The sequence below is a fragment of the Marmota monax genome, unplaced genomic scaffold (genome assembly GCF_021218885.2).
Source record: "Marmota monax isolate L192 unplaced genomic scaffold, Marmota_monax_Labrador192_F-V1.1 WCK01_AAM20220418_F8-fsc00045, whole genome shotgun sequence".
Classification (NCBI taxonomy): domain Eukaryota; kingdom Metazoa; phylum Chordata; class Mammalia; order Rodentia; family Sciuridae; genus Marmota; species Marmota monax.
The window spans coordinates 11,390,218-11,409,345 of record NW_026692132.1 but is presented as its reverse complement, the minus strand read 5'-3'; the positions used below and the strand labels follow the sequence as shown (position 1 = coordinate 11,409,345).

General features: G+C 33.9%; 1 protein-coding gene across 5 annotated transcripts in view; it reads left to right on the top strand.

Annotated features, from left to right (window-relative positions):
* Cep126 (centrosomal protein 126) overlaps positions 1–19,128 on the top strand; it is a 102,696-nt gene that overhangs the window by 46,618 nt on the left and 36,950 nt on the right. For 4 of the 5 annotated variants that reach the window (XM_046466811.2, XM_058570745.1, XM_058570749.1 and 1 more), the window contains 3 exons: positions 2,651–2,762; positions 10,328–10,526; positions 16,491–18,636. In XM_046466811.2, the coding sequence (XP_046322767.1) occupies positions 2,651–2,762; positions 10,328–10,526; positions 16,491–18,636 (2,457 nt within the window). Of the gene's footprint in view, positions 1–2,650; positions 2,763–9,061; positions 9,144–10,327; positions 10,527–16,490; positions 18,637–19,128 lie in introns of those variants that run through there. The other variant, XM_058570750.1, reaches the window with a different exon arrangement.

Genomic DNA, 19,128 nt, shown 5'->3' with positions numbered 1-19,128 from the left:
TGGATACATGTTTGTGGAAAAATAATACGGGGGCATCTAGCACCTAGAGTGCCAATTTCTTCTAGGCCAGTGGCCAAGTAAAATAGAGCAACAGGAAAATAGGAAGTTTACCTACACTGAACTCTTTTGTAGAGACTCAAGGACATGCCCAGAGGTAGTAACTGGGAGATCATCAGTTAACAGCAACAGGAAGCAGTCATGGGTACTTGTGAGTTGATCTAAGTTTTGTCATATATAACTTTTAAGTTCTTTTTGATAGACAACAGGAAGTTTTAATCAAGACAAGCCTCAGACTATAGTCTAGCCCAATTACACATTTGTTAGCAAAACAATTCATGCAACTTGTTTAGTGAGCTCAAAAACATCCCAGATCTTTGTGTTTTTAGGTTCTCTATCTTTCATGAAAGGACCACAGAGGCATACATTAGAGGGACAGAATTCTGTGACTTCTGGCATTGGGCAATCAGAAAATTTCCTATGTTATGACTACTCACAAGACTGATGATGAATCAAGCCTCAGATTTTTGTTTTGTTTGCAGTACTAAGGATTGAACCCAGGAGACTCTACCAGCAGCCCTTATTATAATTTTATTTTGAGACAGGGTCTCAGTTAAGTTGGCTTTGAACTTTCCATCTGTCTGCTCAGCGTTCCAACTTGCGGGGATTATAGGTGTGTGCCATTGTGCCTGGCTAAAATAATGTTTTTAATAACAATTGTTTAAAAAGACTACTGCACTGATTTTAAAAGACTAATACAGATGCTATTCAAATTCCAGTGGGGTTATATCATAATAAACTCAGCAAAATATAAAAAAAATAATAAAAGCAAGCTTCCTATGCTACCCCTAAGGCTAAAGGATAGAGATATTCCTGGATTCTCATGCTCTGCTCATACAAGGGTAAAGGGTGATTAAAATATGTTTAGGAACATCCACTTATCTTGAATACATCTAATTTAACAAATCTCATTTTTTATGTATGTATGTGTGGTGCTGGGGATTAAACCTAGGGCCTTGTGCATGTGAGGCAAGCACTCTACCAACTGAGCTATATCTCTAGCCCAAAATTCTATTTTTAATATCAGGCTGTTCAACAGGCTATTAATTTCACCAATAATGAACTATGTTGAATATTGAAAAATGGTCAATATTTGGTATAGTGTGAATGTGTGTGTCCCCTCCAAAATTCTTATGTTGAAATTCTAACCCTTGAGGCAATAGTATAGGAGGTGGGACCATTTAGATATGATTATATCATGAATCTTTCATGATTGGGATTAGTGCCCTCCTAAAAGAGACCACAGAGAGCTAGTTAGCTCCTTCCACAACATAAGGACAGAGCCCAGAAGATACCCTCAATGTGGAAATGAACCCTCACCATACACCATTAGCTCCTTGATCAGGTACTTCACAGCTTCCAGAATTGTGAGAAATGTTTCTATTGTTTACTAAGTTACCCAGTCTAAATTATTTGTTATAACATCCTAAATGAACTAAGATAATCTCTAAAGCTTGATACTAGCAGTTTCAAGAGCATTGGTCCTTTAGGATTAGAATATTAGCAGACTACCCCATAACTGCATTCTTCATTAGCATATTATTATATCATCACCAATTGATTAGGGAAATGGACTGACTCTAGAATTCAAGTTTGAACTAACCCTGATATAATAATATACTGTTTTTGCTTAAACATTTTAACGTAAATTATAGATATTGTGGAACAGTGGAATATTTTCACATATGGGTGTTTTAAGGAAGTTTGACAGTGTCAATGGAGAGTTAGAGCTAGAAAGTTACCTACCTACCTCCGAACCTTAAGTTATTAGAGCATATGATGAGAATAATATCTCCACTCGAGAGAGCTACAGGAAAAGCAATGTTTTTAAAAGACAACTATGTCTTAGTGCTGGGGGTGGGGAAGACATCTATGTCTCAACTTGAACAAGAAAGTGAAGAGACGAATACATTCATAGAGAAGTAAGGGAAGTAGAGTATGTTGAATTCCAAAGTACACATTTGAAAGGCTTTGTAGTAAATACATACTGGAGGCAGGGTTGGATTAAAGGTTGTGCAAAGCAATATGTGGATGAAGTCTGGAGATTGTCCATAATAATGCATGACCTTGAACAAGCTACTTGCCTTCTCTATCTCTTGGTTTCCTCATATATAAAATTCAAATATCATCTGTTTATAGACCATAATGAGGATTAAATTAGCTATATATTTATAAATTAGTTATTATATTTATAAAGTACTTAAAAATAAGAGTAATAACAATAAATATTCAATAAATTTAATATATACTTCCCCCTTTATTTATATGGGTATAAATTTTGTTGGAAACTTAACTTAAGGGACTATGACATCAGATATAGAGGTTTACATAACAGAATTTAAAATCTGGACATTTCTGAGTTTCTTTTTCCCAGAAAAATATTCCTAACTTTAAGAATGATGAAAATTTCAAGATAAGAGTGGTTTTTTAAATTAGATGTCAAAATTTATAGTATTTATACTCTTACAAATATATGTTTACAAGTATTTAAAGTAACATTTTCTTTATTGACCAATTAAATTACATATTTAAAAAAAAGCCACTGAGGCTAGAGTGATTTTTTACTATTTGATCTTTCTTTATCATCCCATAGTTTTTCCAAAATCAGTTCCTCCATTAGAAGAGGCCCTCAAGCAAATTCAGGAATCCAATTTAAAATCAGAAGTAAATCTTCCCTTTTCCCACAGGCCAACAATCAACTGGAGGTAAGTAACATTATTATTATGTATAATTATTAGTATATAATAATTGCATAGCTTTATAAATTTATAATTTCTAGGCCTTTTCATAAGTTACTCCTCACCTCTGTTTTAGAGTTATTATTTTATTTTCACAAATTAAAATGAAGTAGAATAGAATATAAAATTGCTCCACGATAAGTTAGAATTCTAATTTGTTGTCTTGAGGTCTTTAGTACTACAAATATTGCCTATGTTGAACAATATTTCTGAAGTAAGAATAATCAAAATTATTTTAATATATTGATACTGGTTATTTATATTCATGATAAAAAATGTTTTGAATTATTGAGATACAAATTAGGTAAAAAAAAAAAACTCAAGTAACTTTACGGTAGAAAGAATTTTTCTCACTGAAATTTTTTCCTGGATATCCTGAAAAGACAACAGCATCTGGTTCCTCTCCAGAATGGCATAATATATTAAATACTAACAAACTGATAAAGACATACAAAATTGACAATCAGTCTTAAAGAATGAGTAAAAATTGTCTGTCATAAAGAAGCATAGATTGGGTTTTAGGCATGTTTAGGTCAGAATATTATCAAAAGTCATAGACAACCCTCTAAGGAAACAGAACTTGTTCGGAGTAAAAGGACTGTAGGATATTGCTAGTAGGACAGGAGGTGGTCTAGAAATGAAAATTGAAATTAGGTTGTAAAATTATGTCCAGCTAAGGATTTGGAACTCTATCCTATAAGTAGTGGAAATTCAGTGGAGGTTTTTTTTATTTGTTTTTTGTTTGTTTTGTTTTGTTTTTGTTTTGAGGACTAGAAATAGATCCTAAGGGTGCTTTACTACTGAGCCACATCCCCAACCCTTTTTATTTTGCATTTTGAGACAGGGTCTCACTAAGTTTCTTTGGGCCAAACTGAGTTGCTGAGGCTGGCCTTGAGCTTAACAATCCTCCTGCCTCAGCCTCCCCCATTTCTGGGATTACAGGCATGTACCACCATACCCAGCTAAGTGGAGGTTTTTAAGCAACTAGTGATATCATCCTCTTTATTCTTTTAGAAAGATAAATGATGTAAATGATGGAGAATAAAGTAGCTAAATTTGGAGGAGACCAGGGAGAAAATTGTTCAGATAATCCAATAGATAAATCATTGCTGCCTAGTCTAAAACAGCACTATTTTGTACAGGGAATAAAGGATATATATGTATAAAGGATATATCTGATAAGAATGAAAAGTAAGGCTGGAGTTGTCACTCAGTGGCAGAATACTTGCCCATCATGCACAAATCCCTCGGTTTGAGTGCCAGCACTAAGAAGAAGAAGAAGAAATAAAAAGAAGAAATAGATTTGAGTGAAGAGGATGAAAGAGAAGAATAAAAAATAATGCATTTTCACAATGCAGAGAAAGAGAAGTGACATAAAGAAATAAGAATTTAAGGGTATTGATCAATTAGAAATATAAAAATTAGAGTTTAGAGAAAATAGTAGGAGGAAGGTGTCCATTCATGAGTTTAAAAGGATTTATTTTAGAAGGGTAGTGGTGAAGTAAGAAAGGCACAAGAAAAAGATATTTCATGAAAAGATTATTAGGTTGTTATATGATAGGTTAAAGAGAATGAGAAAAACAAACACACATATACATACAAGAAAGAGACTGAAATCTCGAGTCTCATTAAGAGAATTTGTTGATTTTTTAAAAAGTTTCATCTGAGTCTTTGAATTGAGAGGATAGATATCTGAGTGGGAATGTGTTTTTTAAAACTAGCCAAAGAGGCCAGACACAGAGGTGCATACCTGTAATCCCAGGAACTTGGGAGACTGAGACAGGAGGATCACTTGTTCAAAGCCAGCCTCAGCAACAGCAAGGTGCTAAGCAATTCAGTGAGACCCTGTCTCTAATAAAAATACAAAATTGGGCTGGGGATGTGGCTCAGTGGTTTAGTGCCCCTGAGCTCAATTCCTGGTACCAAAAAAAAAAAAAAAAGTCAAAGATGAGGGAGGTAAGAGGGCAAGGCTATAGAAATAGATTTTAAAGTTAATAGATTTGAAAAAACATTTTGGGTTTTTTCTTTCCATATTTTTATTGGCGCATTATAGTTGTACATATGATGGGATTTATTGTTAAATATTCATACATGCACACAATATAACAATATAATTTGGCCAATATCACTCTCCAACACTTCCCACCTCCCTCCCCTTCTCCCACTCCCTGAAAAGTTGTGTAATTTGTATGTGTAATTTTGTTTCCCCATCTAGACTATAATATTAGAGAGAACAGTAGTTAAATTTTATACATGGAATTATTCCCTCTAGCACTTAGTTCAATGCTACTCATATGGAATGTATTCCATAAATAACAGAGAGGGTATAAACTTTGCCTAGCATTTAATAGCTAAAAAAGGTACTCATCAGAGGCAAAAACTGGGAGGAAACTTCAGATAGAAGGAATAATTATTGAGTATAAAAGTATAAAAGGTCATGTTATGTCAGTGAGTCTTCATGTCGTTCAATTTGGCTGGTGAGTACAGTGGCAAGAGTTATGGGCAAATGGATTAGAAAGGGAGGCATGAATTAAACATTGAAGAGCCTTGTTAAGGAATGTGTTCTAGAAACAGTTGCCAAAAGATTTGAAACAAGCATACAGCATTTTATATATTTTAGAAATATTGCCAGAATGAAAAGAATGAGGTAAGAATTATGGTGGGAAAATCTGGCAAAGTATATGATGAATTCTTAAAAGCCATTTAGGAGATAGTTGGAAGGTAATAGGGAAGAATCAAGGATGACTCCAGGGATTGGACTTAGGGAATGGATGGTGAAGTCATTTATCAAAATAAGGACTATGAGGATAAGAGGGTAGATCTCATGTTACAAGTTCTCGCCACAATTTAAAAATAAATGTTTTAATGACTCTGAAGGAGAAATAAATAGTTTTAGGAGAGGAAGTAAATGAAAGGAGGATGGTAAGTTGTGAGCTTGAGACGTGGGATATTCAGTAGATCATTTCCCATGGTAAGAAATCTGGGCTATGAGAATAGATGTGACAGTCATCAATAAATGGATAAATAAAAGTTACATGGCTCAATATCTACCAGTGGTGTCTTGAGTTGAGCTAAATAAGCAAACTCACATAAATACAGTAGACCATGTTTGGCTTTAACTAGAGAACAGAAAACACTGCAAAAAAGGCAACATTCTTCAATGAAAAGAATCCTCAGGGAAGGCCACAAAGCATATAGTCTTTGTCATGTCCCTAGCTTCCACAAATTACAGCTCCTCTGTAAGAAAGTGAGATCACAGTGGGTGGACCAAAAACCTGGATACAGACTTAGAAAGTAAACCCATATTGAATTGGTCCATAGAGAAGGAGATGGGATTTTATTAGTCCTTTACTTTTCCACAATTACAGATATAGATAAGATTACACAGATAGTACAAATAAGGTTACAAAGAGAGTATTGATTAAAAAAGGAAGAGGGTCACATAACTCTCAAAAATTCCAGCATGTAAAGGACAGGCCAAGAGGAACTCAAGAAAAATCCTGAGAAAGAACAATCTGAGAAGTAGGAAAACATGATGATATAGAAACAAAGGAGATTAAAGTCATTGAAGTTAATGTTCAAGTGACTATTTTTACAATTATTTGGTCAATTAGTTAATCACAAACAAAGCAATACACTGAAATGGCAAAAGTGGAATCAGAGAGCAATGTGATAAGAAACAAATGGAAGTTGAAGAAGTGAAAACAATTAGAGTTCTCTAAGGAAAGTCACATCTAAAAAAAGATGACAGAAAATTAGAGGAGGGTTCAGGGAATTTAGATTCCTTTAAAAAATGTCTAAACCATTTAATATAGAAGAACTGTGCATTTTTTATACAGGGATTCTTCACTTTCAAGTTTTTATTTCTGTATAGCAGTTGTCCTTGATGTTAATTAGATGTTTTCAATTTTAAAAACACCTCTTTTGTACAATAAGTGAAAGCATAGATATTCTTCTTATTCAACAATATGAAGTTACTTGAATTCATGGAAGAGTTAAACTGTCAGAATAACTTTGATTGCTCTGAAGCAAACTCATAGTTATTACAGCAAATTTGTGCTAAGTAAATATCACACATCTTTGTTTTATGAAAAATGATCTTCAATCTACATTAGAATGCTTAGTTTTCATGTTTTGTAACATATTATTATGATTTTGACTTCATGGTATGTATATATATATATATATATATATATATATATCTGTGTGTTTATATACATACACACACATACATATGTATGTGTATATATATATATATATATATATATATATATATATACATATCACATAAATGTTATGTGATGTGTATATATATTTAGAAAATAACAAATATATATAATCCATAGAGGACTCTATGGCTTACTTATTAAGAAGTCCGACTTCTTTCCACATATAACTAATAGTACTAAATAATATATATGAAAGTGATTCCTAAACTAAATGCTATACAAATATGAGATATCAGAATACTAAGGATCAGGTGTGAGGTTAATGAAAATTTTGAAGCAAAAAAATATAATTAAGCTACAAATATTATGACATTAAAAATACATTTTCAGTATAATATAAACCTAAAATATGTTAAAGAATAAAATAAAGCCAAGAAAATAGCTTCCAAAGAAGCATAAATATTCAGTACACATAAAGGATTATTCTTATGTGGAAAATGTTAGCAGTAGAGAAGTAATGAGCCTTTTATCAAAACCATATCTTTATCACAAAGCTCATTGACTTGACCCTTCTAGTAGGTGTAGGGTAAAAGAGGACATATTCTTTGCCATATTGAATATTCTTGAATAAAATAATATTGTTGTTAGATATCTATCTCCAATATCCATGTATTCATAGTGAGACAGCTGATTCTAAACCACATGCTACCCTGAGAAGTTTGGCCAGAGCTGAGCAGTTGTCTATTTGACCTCTATTTGCCCTTTTTATCAGTGCTTCTTTCAGCCCCTATTCATGTATCTGTATGACTAACAGACTTCTGAAAATAGGGGCAAGGAGTAAGAAGGGGAATCTGAATAAGCTGTGTACATTTCTCAGTCATTGTGAGAAGACCCTGGTTGATCAATGGAAGATCATGCATGGACCCAAAGGACAAAAAAATGACGTGAATCAAAAAGCCTAGAGACAGCCCAATTTAAAAACAAAAATCTTAATAAGGCTCTTTATACCTGCCTGTCCAAATGCTTTTCCACCTGTGCAGATCCATTCCTGCCTATCCAGCTGTCTCCACACCTGATCCCTACTTATCTGATCAGCTTTCTACTTCTCGGGCTCCATTACTATCCCACCATTCCCTAATTCTTCCTAGTTACCCAACTGTTTCTTCCACCTCCCAGTCCCATACCCTGCCATCTGTCCCCTCTACTCTCCCAAAGACCTTTACACCAGCCCCATTGTCTTACCCAATCAAATATCTTCCTCGCCCTCCAGTTCCTATTACTTCTAGCTTTTCTAGCAGTTTCCCTCATTTACCAACCCCCATTCCATGTGGTCCACCTGACCATCTACCTCACCCATCCCGAAGTTCTCCAATCATTTCAGATCCTGACTCACAGAACAAGTTATTTTACAGAACTTCCAGATCTAAACATTTCCTCCCATCACAGCATTCTACCCCTGCTACTCTAATGCCTGCCCTTATGCGTCGTTCCCTTCCAGCTCGATTGGTTGTTTCCCCAGCCCCTTTGGAAGTTCTCCCAGTTTTGAAGCCTTCCTGTTTATCCAGTCATCCCCCTCATCAACAAGTCCCCACTCTTTCTTATATCACTCCATTTCCTGAATATCCTGCTAGATTGGATCCTTTGCAGTCAGTTCAGCAATCTGTTCCACAAGCCACGTTGTCAAATCAGCCCCAGGCCTTTGTAGACCATCCACCTTCCTCAGTTCTCTCCCACACACCTCCCTGTCATTCTTCATCCTCTTCTTTGCCTCCATCTCCTTCTACTTCCACATCCTCTTCTTCACCCTCTATAGTGTTTTCTTCCTCTTCATCTATTCTATCCCCTCCTTCACCTTCCTCATCTACTTCTCCATCCTTACCTCCTTCACCTATTCCTCTTTTGCCCTCTCCTTTGCATCCATCTCCTTCTCCTTGTTTGCCTCCAACTTATTTAGCTTTTCCCTCTCCAGTTTCTCCTGTTTCTTCTTCCTTTATGATCTCTTCTTCCTTTCCCCCCATGCTTCACTCTTCCTCTATTTCTACCTCCCCATCTCCTTTTATTCCTATCCATCCCTTCAATCCTCCTCCCTGGGGGAAGAAAGTAGAGAAGAGAAGAGAAGAAAGTGGAGTAGAGAAGAAAGGAATAGAGAAGAAAAAGTTGAGAGACGGCAACTTTAAAGGTAAATCAATTGAGTTTATTAGATCCTTAGTAGATTTAGCTTTATTCTGTTTGGGAAGGGTGACCAAAGGGGAAAGATTATGTAAGCACAGGAAGGTGTAAAAGGTAGAGGCAGATACATGCCCTCAAAGTTCAGGAACTTGTGTTAAATACTTTCTTGCTCTCTCTGATCTCTCTATGATAATAAAGGGATAATTAGGAATTCAATGATATTGATCTTGATTATTCCAGGCTGTCCAAATAAGATATGTATGGGTATTGGAGATAGGTATATGCCACAGTGGTCATGGCACTTTCCAAAACATTTTTATACTCATTTAATTGAGAATTATTTAACTGAATTGGAATAAATACCCTTGGAATTCACATTACCAGCCCTAGTACAGCAGGCAGGCAGTCATCTATTTGACATCCTCATCCCTACCTGTCCTTCCCCACAAATCTTCCTCAGTTCTTTGCTTTTCACTTCAGTGTGCATGCTAAAATGTAACATGCTATCCATTTCCAAATGATACAAAATTCTAATAGAAGATGTCATGCATTGATAATTTTGGGATAGCACTTTGGCATACTAAAAGTAGACTCTATGTTAAAGATACTCCTTCTGTAGCATGAAAAACATGCTTATATTCCTGAAACAAACTGAAAATAAATGTGTACACTCTTCATTGAGAGCCACACTCCCAAACCTAATTAAGTAGGGAGGAAATTCCTGCCTACCCTGACAAGCAGTTTTCCTAGTTTCCATCTACTTAAATCTTCAACCAACTCTCTTAGGGTTATAGAAATACCTATTAGCCATGACATCAACTCAGAACAAAGGGTAATGCAGAATATTGTTATCCATATAGGAATGCTCTTAAAGGAACTGAGAACTAATTCTACCCATTTCCAGGAATTACTTCTACCCCTGTCAGAATGGGATATAATAAAGTCATGGGTAACTGGGCATTCCTACATGAAAGAGTTGTTTCATCAGCACTATAGTCTCATAATCATTTTTATTTTACTATTGATTGCTTTAAATTCCCATTCTAATATATCTATATACTTCTCCAATATCCTTATATGTGATTATCTGGACACATACACACATATTATACAAATGTATATTTTATATACTTATAGAAATAAGTTAATTTTATTCAAATGTACTCAATGTTTTTTTTTATGTCTGGTTCACAGAGCTATAGATTCTTCCTTGCCTTCAACGTTGTCAAAAAATGACCATAAGAATCAGAAACATCTCTTATCCAAAATCAGTTGTGATAAAGAAATGAAGGAAAACAGCATGGCAAACCTAGATGCTAACAAAAATGTGTTCCAGCTTAAACTGGAGGAAACTCAGAAACTTCTAGAAGATCAGCATTTAAGCAGTTTGCAAGTATGAAACTATAATGTTATTAATATTCTAATTCCTATTAATATTTTTGTCCCGCTTTCCATTTCTCCACTAAAGAAATGTATGCCATTAGCTAAGAGTAGGCCATAAAAGAAAGTGTGGATGAATCAGCAAGAATGCATCACAGATGCTAGAAGAAAAAACTTTTTTAATTTTTCCTCACCTCTTCCTCATTTTTCTCTCTGCCACTTCTTTTCTTTTTTACCACCTCCTATTTCAAAAGACATGCTTTATGGGTCAGGCACGGTGGCATGTCTTAATAATCTCAGAGACTTGGGAGGCAGAGGCAGGAGGATCTGAAGTTCAAGGCCAGCCTGGGCAATTTAGCAAAACCTATCTCAAAATAAAAATAAAAAGTGCTGGGGATGTATCGCAGTGGTAGAGTGCCCCAAGTTCCATTCCCAGTACAAATAAATAAATAAATAAATAAATAAGCAAGCAAGCAAGCTATTTGAAAGTACAATGTAATATAAGTATCACTATTTTTCAAGATTATGTGAAATATGGCAGAATTATATAGAAATGATGTTTCTAGTCTAACCCCTAGTAAGAAATTTACTTGATTACATATTTTATAAATGAATGTAGATTCCATCTAATTTTTACAAAATGTTCCTGCACTTTATTTTTATATTGACTTTTGTGGCACTGGGGATTGAACTGAAGGTCTCATGCATACAGGACATGTGCTCTACCTCTGAGCTACATTCCCAAGCCTATGTACTTTATTTTTTTATGAAGAATTACATACATTTATGAGAGTCTTAATAGATCAATATCAAGATTAAATAGGCCTGATTTATCCAACAATTAATCAATAGTGGCCAAGGCTAAGAAAACAAAACAGGAGATTTCTGCTGGCGATGAAAATATGCCTTCCTGATATAAACAATCATAATTATGAATAAAATATATGAAACAACTGTTTTTAGATACTGGATAACAGGCAGTACAGGAAAATATCTTTAAAAAAAAGAATTAGCTAAACTTTATGATGATATGGGCTTTTAACCTAGACAATCTAAATAAACCTCAAAAAACCCAACAAGTAACCCAGCTGCCTGTCAAAAAAAAACCTTAATACTCTTAAAGAAGGCTTTAAAATGTATATATGCAATAGCATAATGCTCATAATGTCAATTCAATCAGAATTTACTAGACATGTGAAGAAGTAGGTAAATATGACACATAATCTAGAAGAAAGTTAGTGAATATAATCAGGCACAGAAATGGCAGAGATAATGGAATTAATAAACAAAATCATTTATAAATATATTCAAAGAATTAAAATACAATAAATATAATAAATAAATATATTTTTAAAGAATCAAATATATCAGAATTGAAAATTTCACTGAATAGACTTAACAATTCAGTTATTACAGAAAAAAAATCCTCAGACTTGAAGACATAGCAATCAATAGAAATTATCCAAACTGAAGCATTGGGAGAAAAAAGATTAGAAAAAATTAATAGCATTAGTGGCTTGTAAAACAACATCCAACAGTAAAAATAATAATTAAAACTCCACAATGAGGAATTTCAATTTGATGAAATTATAAATCCACAGATTCAAGAAACTCAACAAACTCCAAGAAGTCTACATACACACACACATACACACACTCAAACACATATACACACCAAACAAAGGCACATCAAAATCAAATTAACCCAGAGGAAAAATAGATATGTTTACATGCAGGAGAACAAAGACAAGAGGACAACTAGTATAACTTATGAACAAAACTTGAAAAGCTGATAAAAATGTTTCATTTTTCAATGGTAGGAAAAAATGTACAGTTTATGAAATCGTAAATTTTCCAGACACCTCAGGGTGCATGCTTGTAATCCCAGCAGCTCCATAGGCTGAGGCAAGAGGATTTGAGTTCAAAGCCAGCCTCAGCAAATTAGGGAGGCCCTAAGCAACACAGCAAGATCCTGTCTCTAAATAAAATAAAAAGAGGCTGGGCATGTGGCTCAATGGTAAAGTGCCCCTGGGTTCAATCCTTGATACCAAAAAGAAACAAAAACAAAAGAAATTTGCCAGACACCTTTAGAGGTGCTTTTGGAGATAAGAACATCACAGACTTAATGCAAACAGAAATCTTAGAGGCCTAGATAGCACAGTTCCATGTACCTTCTACCTTATAATCCAGACTTCTGAATCTCACTGGATTCAGTCTCACAGGAAGCCATCCAAGCTGTTTCCTTATGTTATCAATTAAAATAATTTAATACCAAAATCAAACAGTGAAGTAGCTGTCCTTTGTTTTATTATTCTGATTTGGTTGAGTGACTATCAGTACACAAAGTATGCCAAACATATGATGTACAAGGGATAAATACTAGTAATATAAAACTTTTATGAATAATATTTAAAAACCTATTTCACACTAATATATCAAAAAGAATTAACTATATAAACTAAAATATTTTATCCTATAATTTATTTCCTTGATTTCTTGGTTTACCTTCTGGGCTACAAAAAATTATTTTTGTTTCATAGCAGAATATCTAAATTTTATGAAATTGGTAATCTTAAGATACACTACTTTTCTTTTTAATTCACTCAGTTTTTTTACTAGATTTATAATTTAGTATCTTAAAATTTATTGCTATATATCCAATACAGATTAATGCATTCTGGATATATGTGGAAAATCAGATATACTTTTAAACATTTAACATATTATTAAGTAATCATAAAATTTTAAGAAAACATTGATAAATTCCATGGAAATTTCAGTGAAATAGTGAAATAGCTGGAATTTATGAAAATTATTGTCCTACATCTCCAAAAAGGAATCATTTTATAAAGTCAATAGTTCATGCCCTAAACCCATATTATAATTACCTAAGAAATTTTAAAATAATAATAATACCAGTGGATGAACCTATACAAGTATTTTTTTAATTTTTTTTTTAGTTGTCAATGGACCTTTATTTATTTATATGTGATGCTGAGAATTTAACCCAGTGCCTCACATATGCTAGGCAAGTGTTCTACCACTGAGCCACAACCTCAGCACCCCAATACATATATTAAATCAACAGGACCCAGGCATAGAAATTTTTTACCAAGATGGAACTTCTTTTTTTATTTTTTTATTTATATATGACAGCAGAATGCATTACAATTCTTATTACACAAAGAGCACAATTTTTCATATTTCTGGTTATATACAAAGTATATTCACACCAATTTGTGTCTTCATACATATACTTTGGATAATAATGTCCATCATATTCCACCATCATTTCTAACCCCATACTCCCTCCCTTTCCCTCCCACTCCTCTGCCCTATCTAGCGTTTGTCTGTTCCTCCAATGCTCCCCCTCCCTACCCCACAATGAATCATCATCCTTATATCAGAGAAAACATTCAGCATTTGGTTTTTTGGGATTGGCTAACTTCACTTAGCATTATCTTCTCTAACTCTATCCATTTACCTTCAAATGCCATGATTTTATTCTCTTTTATTGCTGAGTAATATTCCATTGTATATATGCCACATTTTTTATCCATTCATCTATTGAAGAGTATCTAGGTTGGTTCCACAGTTTAGCTATTGTGAATTGTGCTTCTAAAAACATTGATGTGACTGTGTCCCTGTAGTATACCGTTTTTAAGTCCTTTGGGTATAGACCGAAGAGTGAGATAGCTGGGTCAAATGGTGGTTCCATTCCCACATTTCCAAGGAATCTCCTTACTGCTTTCCATATTGGCTGCACCAATTTGCAGTCCCACCAGCAGTGTATGAGTGTACCTTTCTCCCCACATCCTTGCCAACACTTACTGTTGTTTGTATTCTTAACAGCTGCCATTCTGACTGGAATGAGATGAAATCTTAGAGTAGTTTTGATTTGCATTTCTCTAATTGCTAGAGATGATAAACATTTTTTAATATATTTGTTGATTGATATATAGAGGACACAGAAACTAACCCACAAAATTATAATTATATTAGACAAAGGTGCCAAAAACATGCATTAGAGAAAATAAAGCCTCTTCAACAAATGGTGCTGGGAGAACTGGAAATCCATATGCAACAAAATGAAATGAGACCCCTATCTCTCACCATGTACAAAACTCAACTCAAAATGGATCAAGGACTTAGGGATAAAACCAGAGACCCTACGTCTAATAGAAGAAAAAGTAGGCCCTAATCTCCATCATGTGGGATTAGGCCCCAGCTTCCTTGATAAAACTCCTTTGGCACAAGAATTAAAATCAAGAATCAATAAATGGGATGGACTCAAACTAAAAAGTTTCTTCTCAACGAAACAAACAATCTATAAGGTAAATAGAGAGCTACATATTGGGAGCAAATCTTTACCCCTCACACATCAGATAGAGCACTAATCTCTAGGGTATATAAAGAACTCAAAAAGCTAAGCAGCAAAAAAACAAATAACCCAATCAATAAATGGGCCAAGAACCTGAACAGACACTTCCTTATGTGACTTCTAAGATGCATCCAGAGTTAAAAACTTTACTATAGACCACGAGATTAACTTTTATAAAAAGTATGTATCCCCTGCCAACAGGAAGTTCATATTAAGGTCACAGAGCTGCTAGAAGCCTCATTCAAGTCCAATAAGGGTTTCAGGAAAAAAGAATGCAATTTGTAAATAACTGTTTTTTAGGATTTCACTTCCTATATGAGACCTTTTAAACTATAATTGTAGCTAAAGTAATTAAATAATTACCTTAGGAGTTGAAATTAAGGCAAGCAGATTATAAATCTTTGTTATCTTCCTATTGTTTTACATTGAGGACTACTTCAGAAATATAGATTACTTATACCCTTATATTTTTTATAGATATACTTTGATTTCTCTCTTTAGGGTTTTGTAGTTTTCATTGTAGAGATCTTTCACCTCTTTGGTTGGATTCCCAAATATCTTTTTTTTTTTTTAGGTTATTGTGAATGGGGTAATTTTTCCTCATTTTCTTTGTCACTGATATACAGAAATGCCTTTGATTTGTGGGTGTTGATTTTATATCCTGCTACTTTGCTGAATTCATTTACTAGTTTTAAAAGTTTTCTGGTGGAGGTTTTGGGGCCTTTTAGGTATAGAATCATATCAGCAAATAGTACTAATTTAAGTTCTTCTTTTCCTATACATATCCCTTTGATTTCTTTTGTCTAATTGCTCTGACCAGTGTTTCAAGAACTATGTTGAATAAAAGTGGTGAAAGAGGGCATCCCTGTCTTATTCCAGTTTTTAGAGGGAATGCCTTCAATTTTTCTTTGTTTAGAATGATGTTGGCCTGAGGCTTAGCGTAGATAGCCTTTACAATGTTGAGATATGTTCCTGTTATCCCTAGTTTTTCTAGTGTTTTGAACATAAAGGAGTGCTATATTTTGTCAAATGCTTTTTCTGTGTCTATTGAGATGATCATATGATTCTTTAAGTCTACTGATATGATGAATTACATTTATTGATTTCCATATTTTGAACCAACCTTGCATCCCTGGGATGAATCCCACTCGATCATGGTGCACAATCTTTTTGATATATTTTTGTATTCAATTTTCCAGAATTTTATTGAGAATTTTTGCATCTATGTTTATTAGAAATATTGGTCTGAAGTTTTCTTTCTTTGATGTGTCTTTGCCTGGTTTTGGGATCAGGGTGATATTGGCCTCATAGAATGAGTTTGGAATTACTGCCTTTTTTTCTATGTCCTGAAATAAATTAAAGAGTATTGGTATTAGTTCTTCTTTAAAGGTCTTTTAGAACTCGGCTGTGTATCCATCCAGTCCTGGGCTTTTCTTGGTTGGTAAGCTTTTGATGGCGTCTTCTATTTCTTCATTTGATATTGGTCTGTAAAATTGTACTCTATTTTACATGCCAATGAAAACCGGACTCAGTAATAATGCAAGACATTACCTTCACAATTTAAAAATTTCTTTTTTTCTTTTTTTTTTTTCTCAGAACTTTTGTGATGAAGTTAATCGTATAACCAATTCTGAAACACTCTCAAGTATAGACAGTCTTGAGGCTGGACAGCATGAAGAAGTATACTTGACACTTAATAAGGAGCCTTCTACATCAATCCAGCAGAATTCTGTTTCCCTCAAACTAGCAAATCTGCAATCAACTAATATAAACTGCTTTGATGAAGATAAACTGTTAGTCTCTAAAACTCAGCATATCAATAATTGGCTTACAAATTTAGATGCTCAAAAGACTCAGTCTGTCACATGTTTCTCAGATATGTTAAGTAAATCTAATGTTCTACCTGTGTGGGAAGCTTTTAATAATAAAGAACAAAATCCATCCACTTTGAGTAGAACTGTGCAAAGAGTCACAAGTACTGCTAATAATAATTCAGTAGCCTTTTTATATAGTCCACCCATAGTTGAACTAGATAAAAAAAGTGAAGAAACCTCTGAAGCCAGCACTATGAGGATAAGTGACTCTACTTTGGCAGAACTTAAAAGGGAGAGGCCATTGGTTACTAAGAGTCCAACATTTAAATTCAGCAAAGCCTGGACAGCTCCAGATTTTCTAAACCAGGAAGTGGCTACATTTTCCAATCAAGAAACATACTCTAAATTAGCTCAAGAAAATAGAGGTACTTCAATTCCTGCTTCATTCATGCCAACAGCAACACCTTTAGTCTTGCCATCTAATACACAATCAGCTAGGCCTTTAGCAAAGAACAATATTCACATAAAAGAAATTGACCCAGTGCAGTGTTCTGATAAGTTAGACGAATTAAAAGATGTTAAAGATGAAAGGATAAAATATTTCAATTATAACAAAAAAGAGTTGCCTTTATTTTCAGACAATGTTCAAACCACCTATTTACCTCAAAATTCTGATTCAAAAGATAAAAAACAAAAACTGTATGAATCATCAACATCATTGTCTAATGTAGCTTCTAATTATGATTTACTTGATGAGCATAAGAAAATAAAATACAACATTCATGAGCGAAATGGTGTAAGGTTTCTTAAAAGTATTTTAAAGAAGGAATCTAAATACGAACATGATTATTTTAAGGCACTAATTATAAATCAAGGCTTTAAGTTCAGAAATCAAAAAGCAGCAGCTATTAGAGATAGTATTGAATTAACCAAGGAAAAAAGTGCAGAAATCCCAAAGATTACCAAAAAATTGAGGTGGTTTGATGAAACTGGTGACATAGAAAACAACACTGAAGACAGTCATTCACTAAAGAATAGAACAAGAATGACTCAACCATGGTCTCAAGAACTCCACATTAAAAGTGTAGCTGGCAATAGTTTGACTAGTGTTCCTGCCTGTGCTGTAAATTCTAATAGAAAGAAGTCCAAGGATGACTCTCTCTCTGAAAATGTCACTGCTTTAGGAGGTCCTGGAACAGACCATGCACCTTTAAACTGCTTTATACCTTCAAGCTATAACTTTACTAAACAAACCTGGCCGGCCTCCAAAAAAGAGGAAAATAAAATCACTATGCGTAATGGTAATTCTAGAACACCGAAAGGTAATCCACATAGAAGTGGAGCAAAAGTAATCAGAAGAACAGGATCTGCAAAAGTCCAATCCAGCTTTATGTATACCAACAGAAAAGGCACTGTCATTCAACCACGGTCTGCAAGTAAAGCCAACACATTTCTACAAACTCAGGGTAAACTAATTATACCTCATCCTCCTCCTAAACCTACATCAAATATTAGAAGTGGTAAAAATATACATGTATCTAAGTGTCAATCAATCATAACTGAAAATTCTCAAAACATTATTACATATAACTGTTTTAATTCAAAATGCATGCTTCCAACAGAACACAATTTGAATCAGTGGAATCAAGAAAGTAGTCCTCTACTCTCAGATCCTCGTTCTGACTTGGTCACTGTGATTACATCTTTACCATCTTATTATTCTTCTGAGTGCCAAACTTTAGCAAAAACAAATCATTTAAATGGTACTCAAATGGTTACCCAGCAAGATGGGACATTATATTGCACCCAAAGAAGTCCTGTTTGTGAAGAAAGCTCTCAGTCTGTGACTCTTAGAACTACTGAAGAAGAATCATCTCCCTTGTGGAAAAGAGGGAATAACATTCTGAGCCAAAATGAGAGGGCCACTGGTAAGAATAAATTTATATCTTTTTATAAATAAAATATACAACTTTTTAAATTCATATGAAATTTTCCTATTGAGGCATAGCAATATACACTACAATGTACATTTCATTATGATTAAATGTTAATATTCAATTATAAATTAGCCTTATAGAAATAACTTACCTTACTTTATATTTTAACTTAATCTAGTAGCTGAAGCTTTTAAGAGAGTGACCCAACCTATGCTCAGTAAACTTAGAAAGTGTTGCCAGTGTTTTATTTTTTCATGATTTCTCTTGTTAATTTAAAAGAGGGTAGATAAGAAATAGGATATGATTCTTGTCCCACATTATTCTGTCATTAATATTGGAGTTATAGTTTCTGTCAAGTTAAGCACAGTGAATATAATTGTTTAAATTATTATAAATAGTTGAGAAAATGTAATTATAACAAAATCCTTTATTATTCTTTAAAACTATTAAATTGAACTGCTATAAGCCAATAATAGATGTACC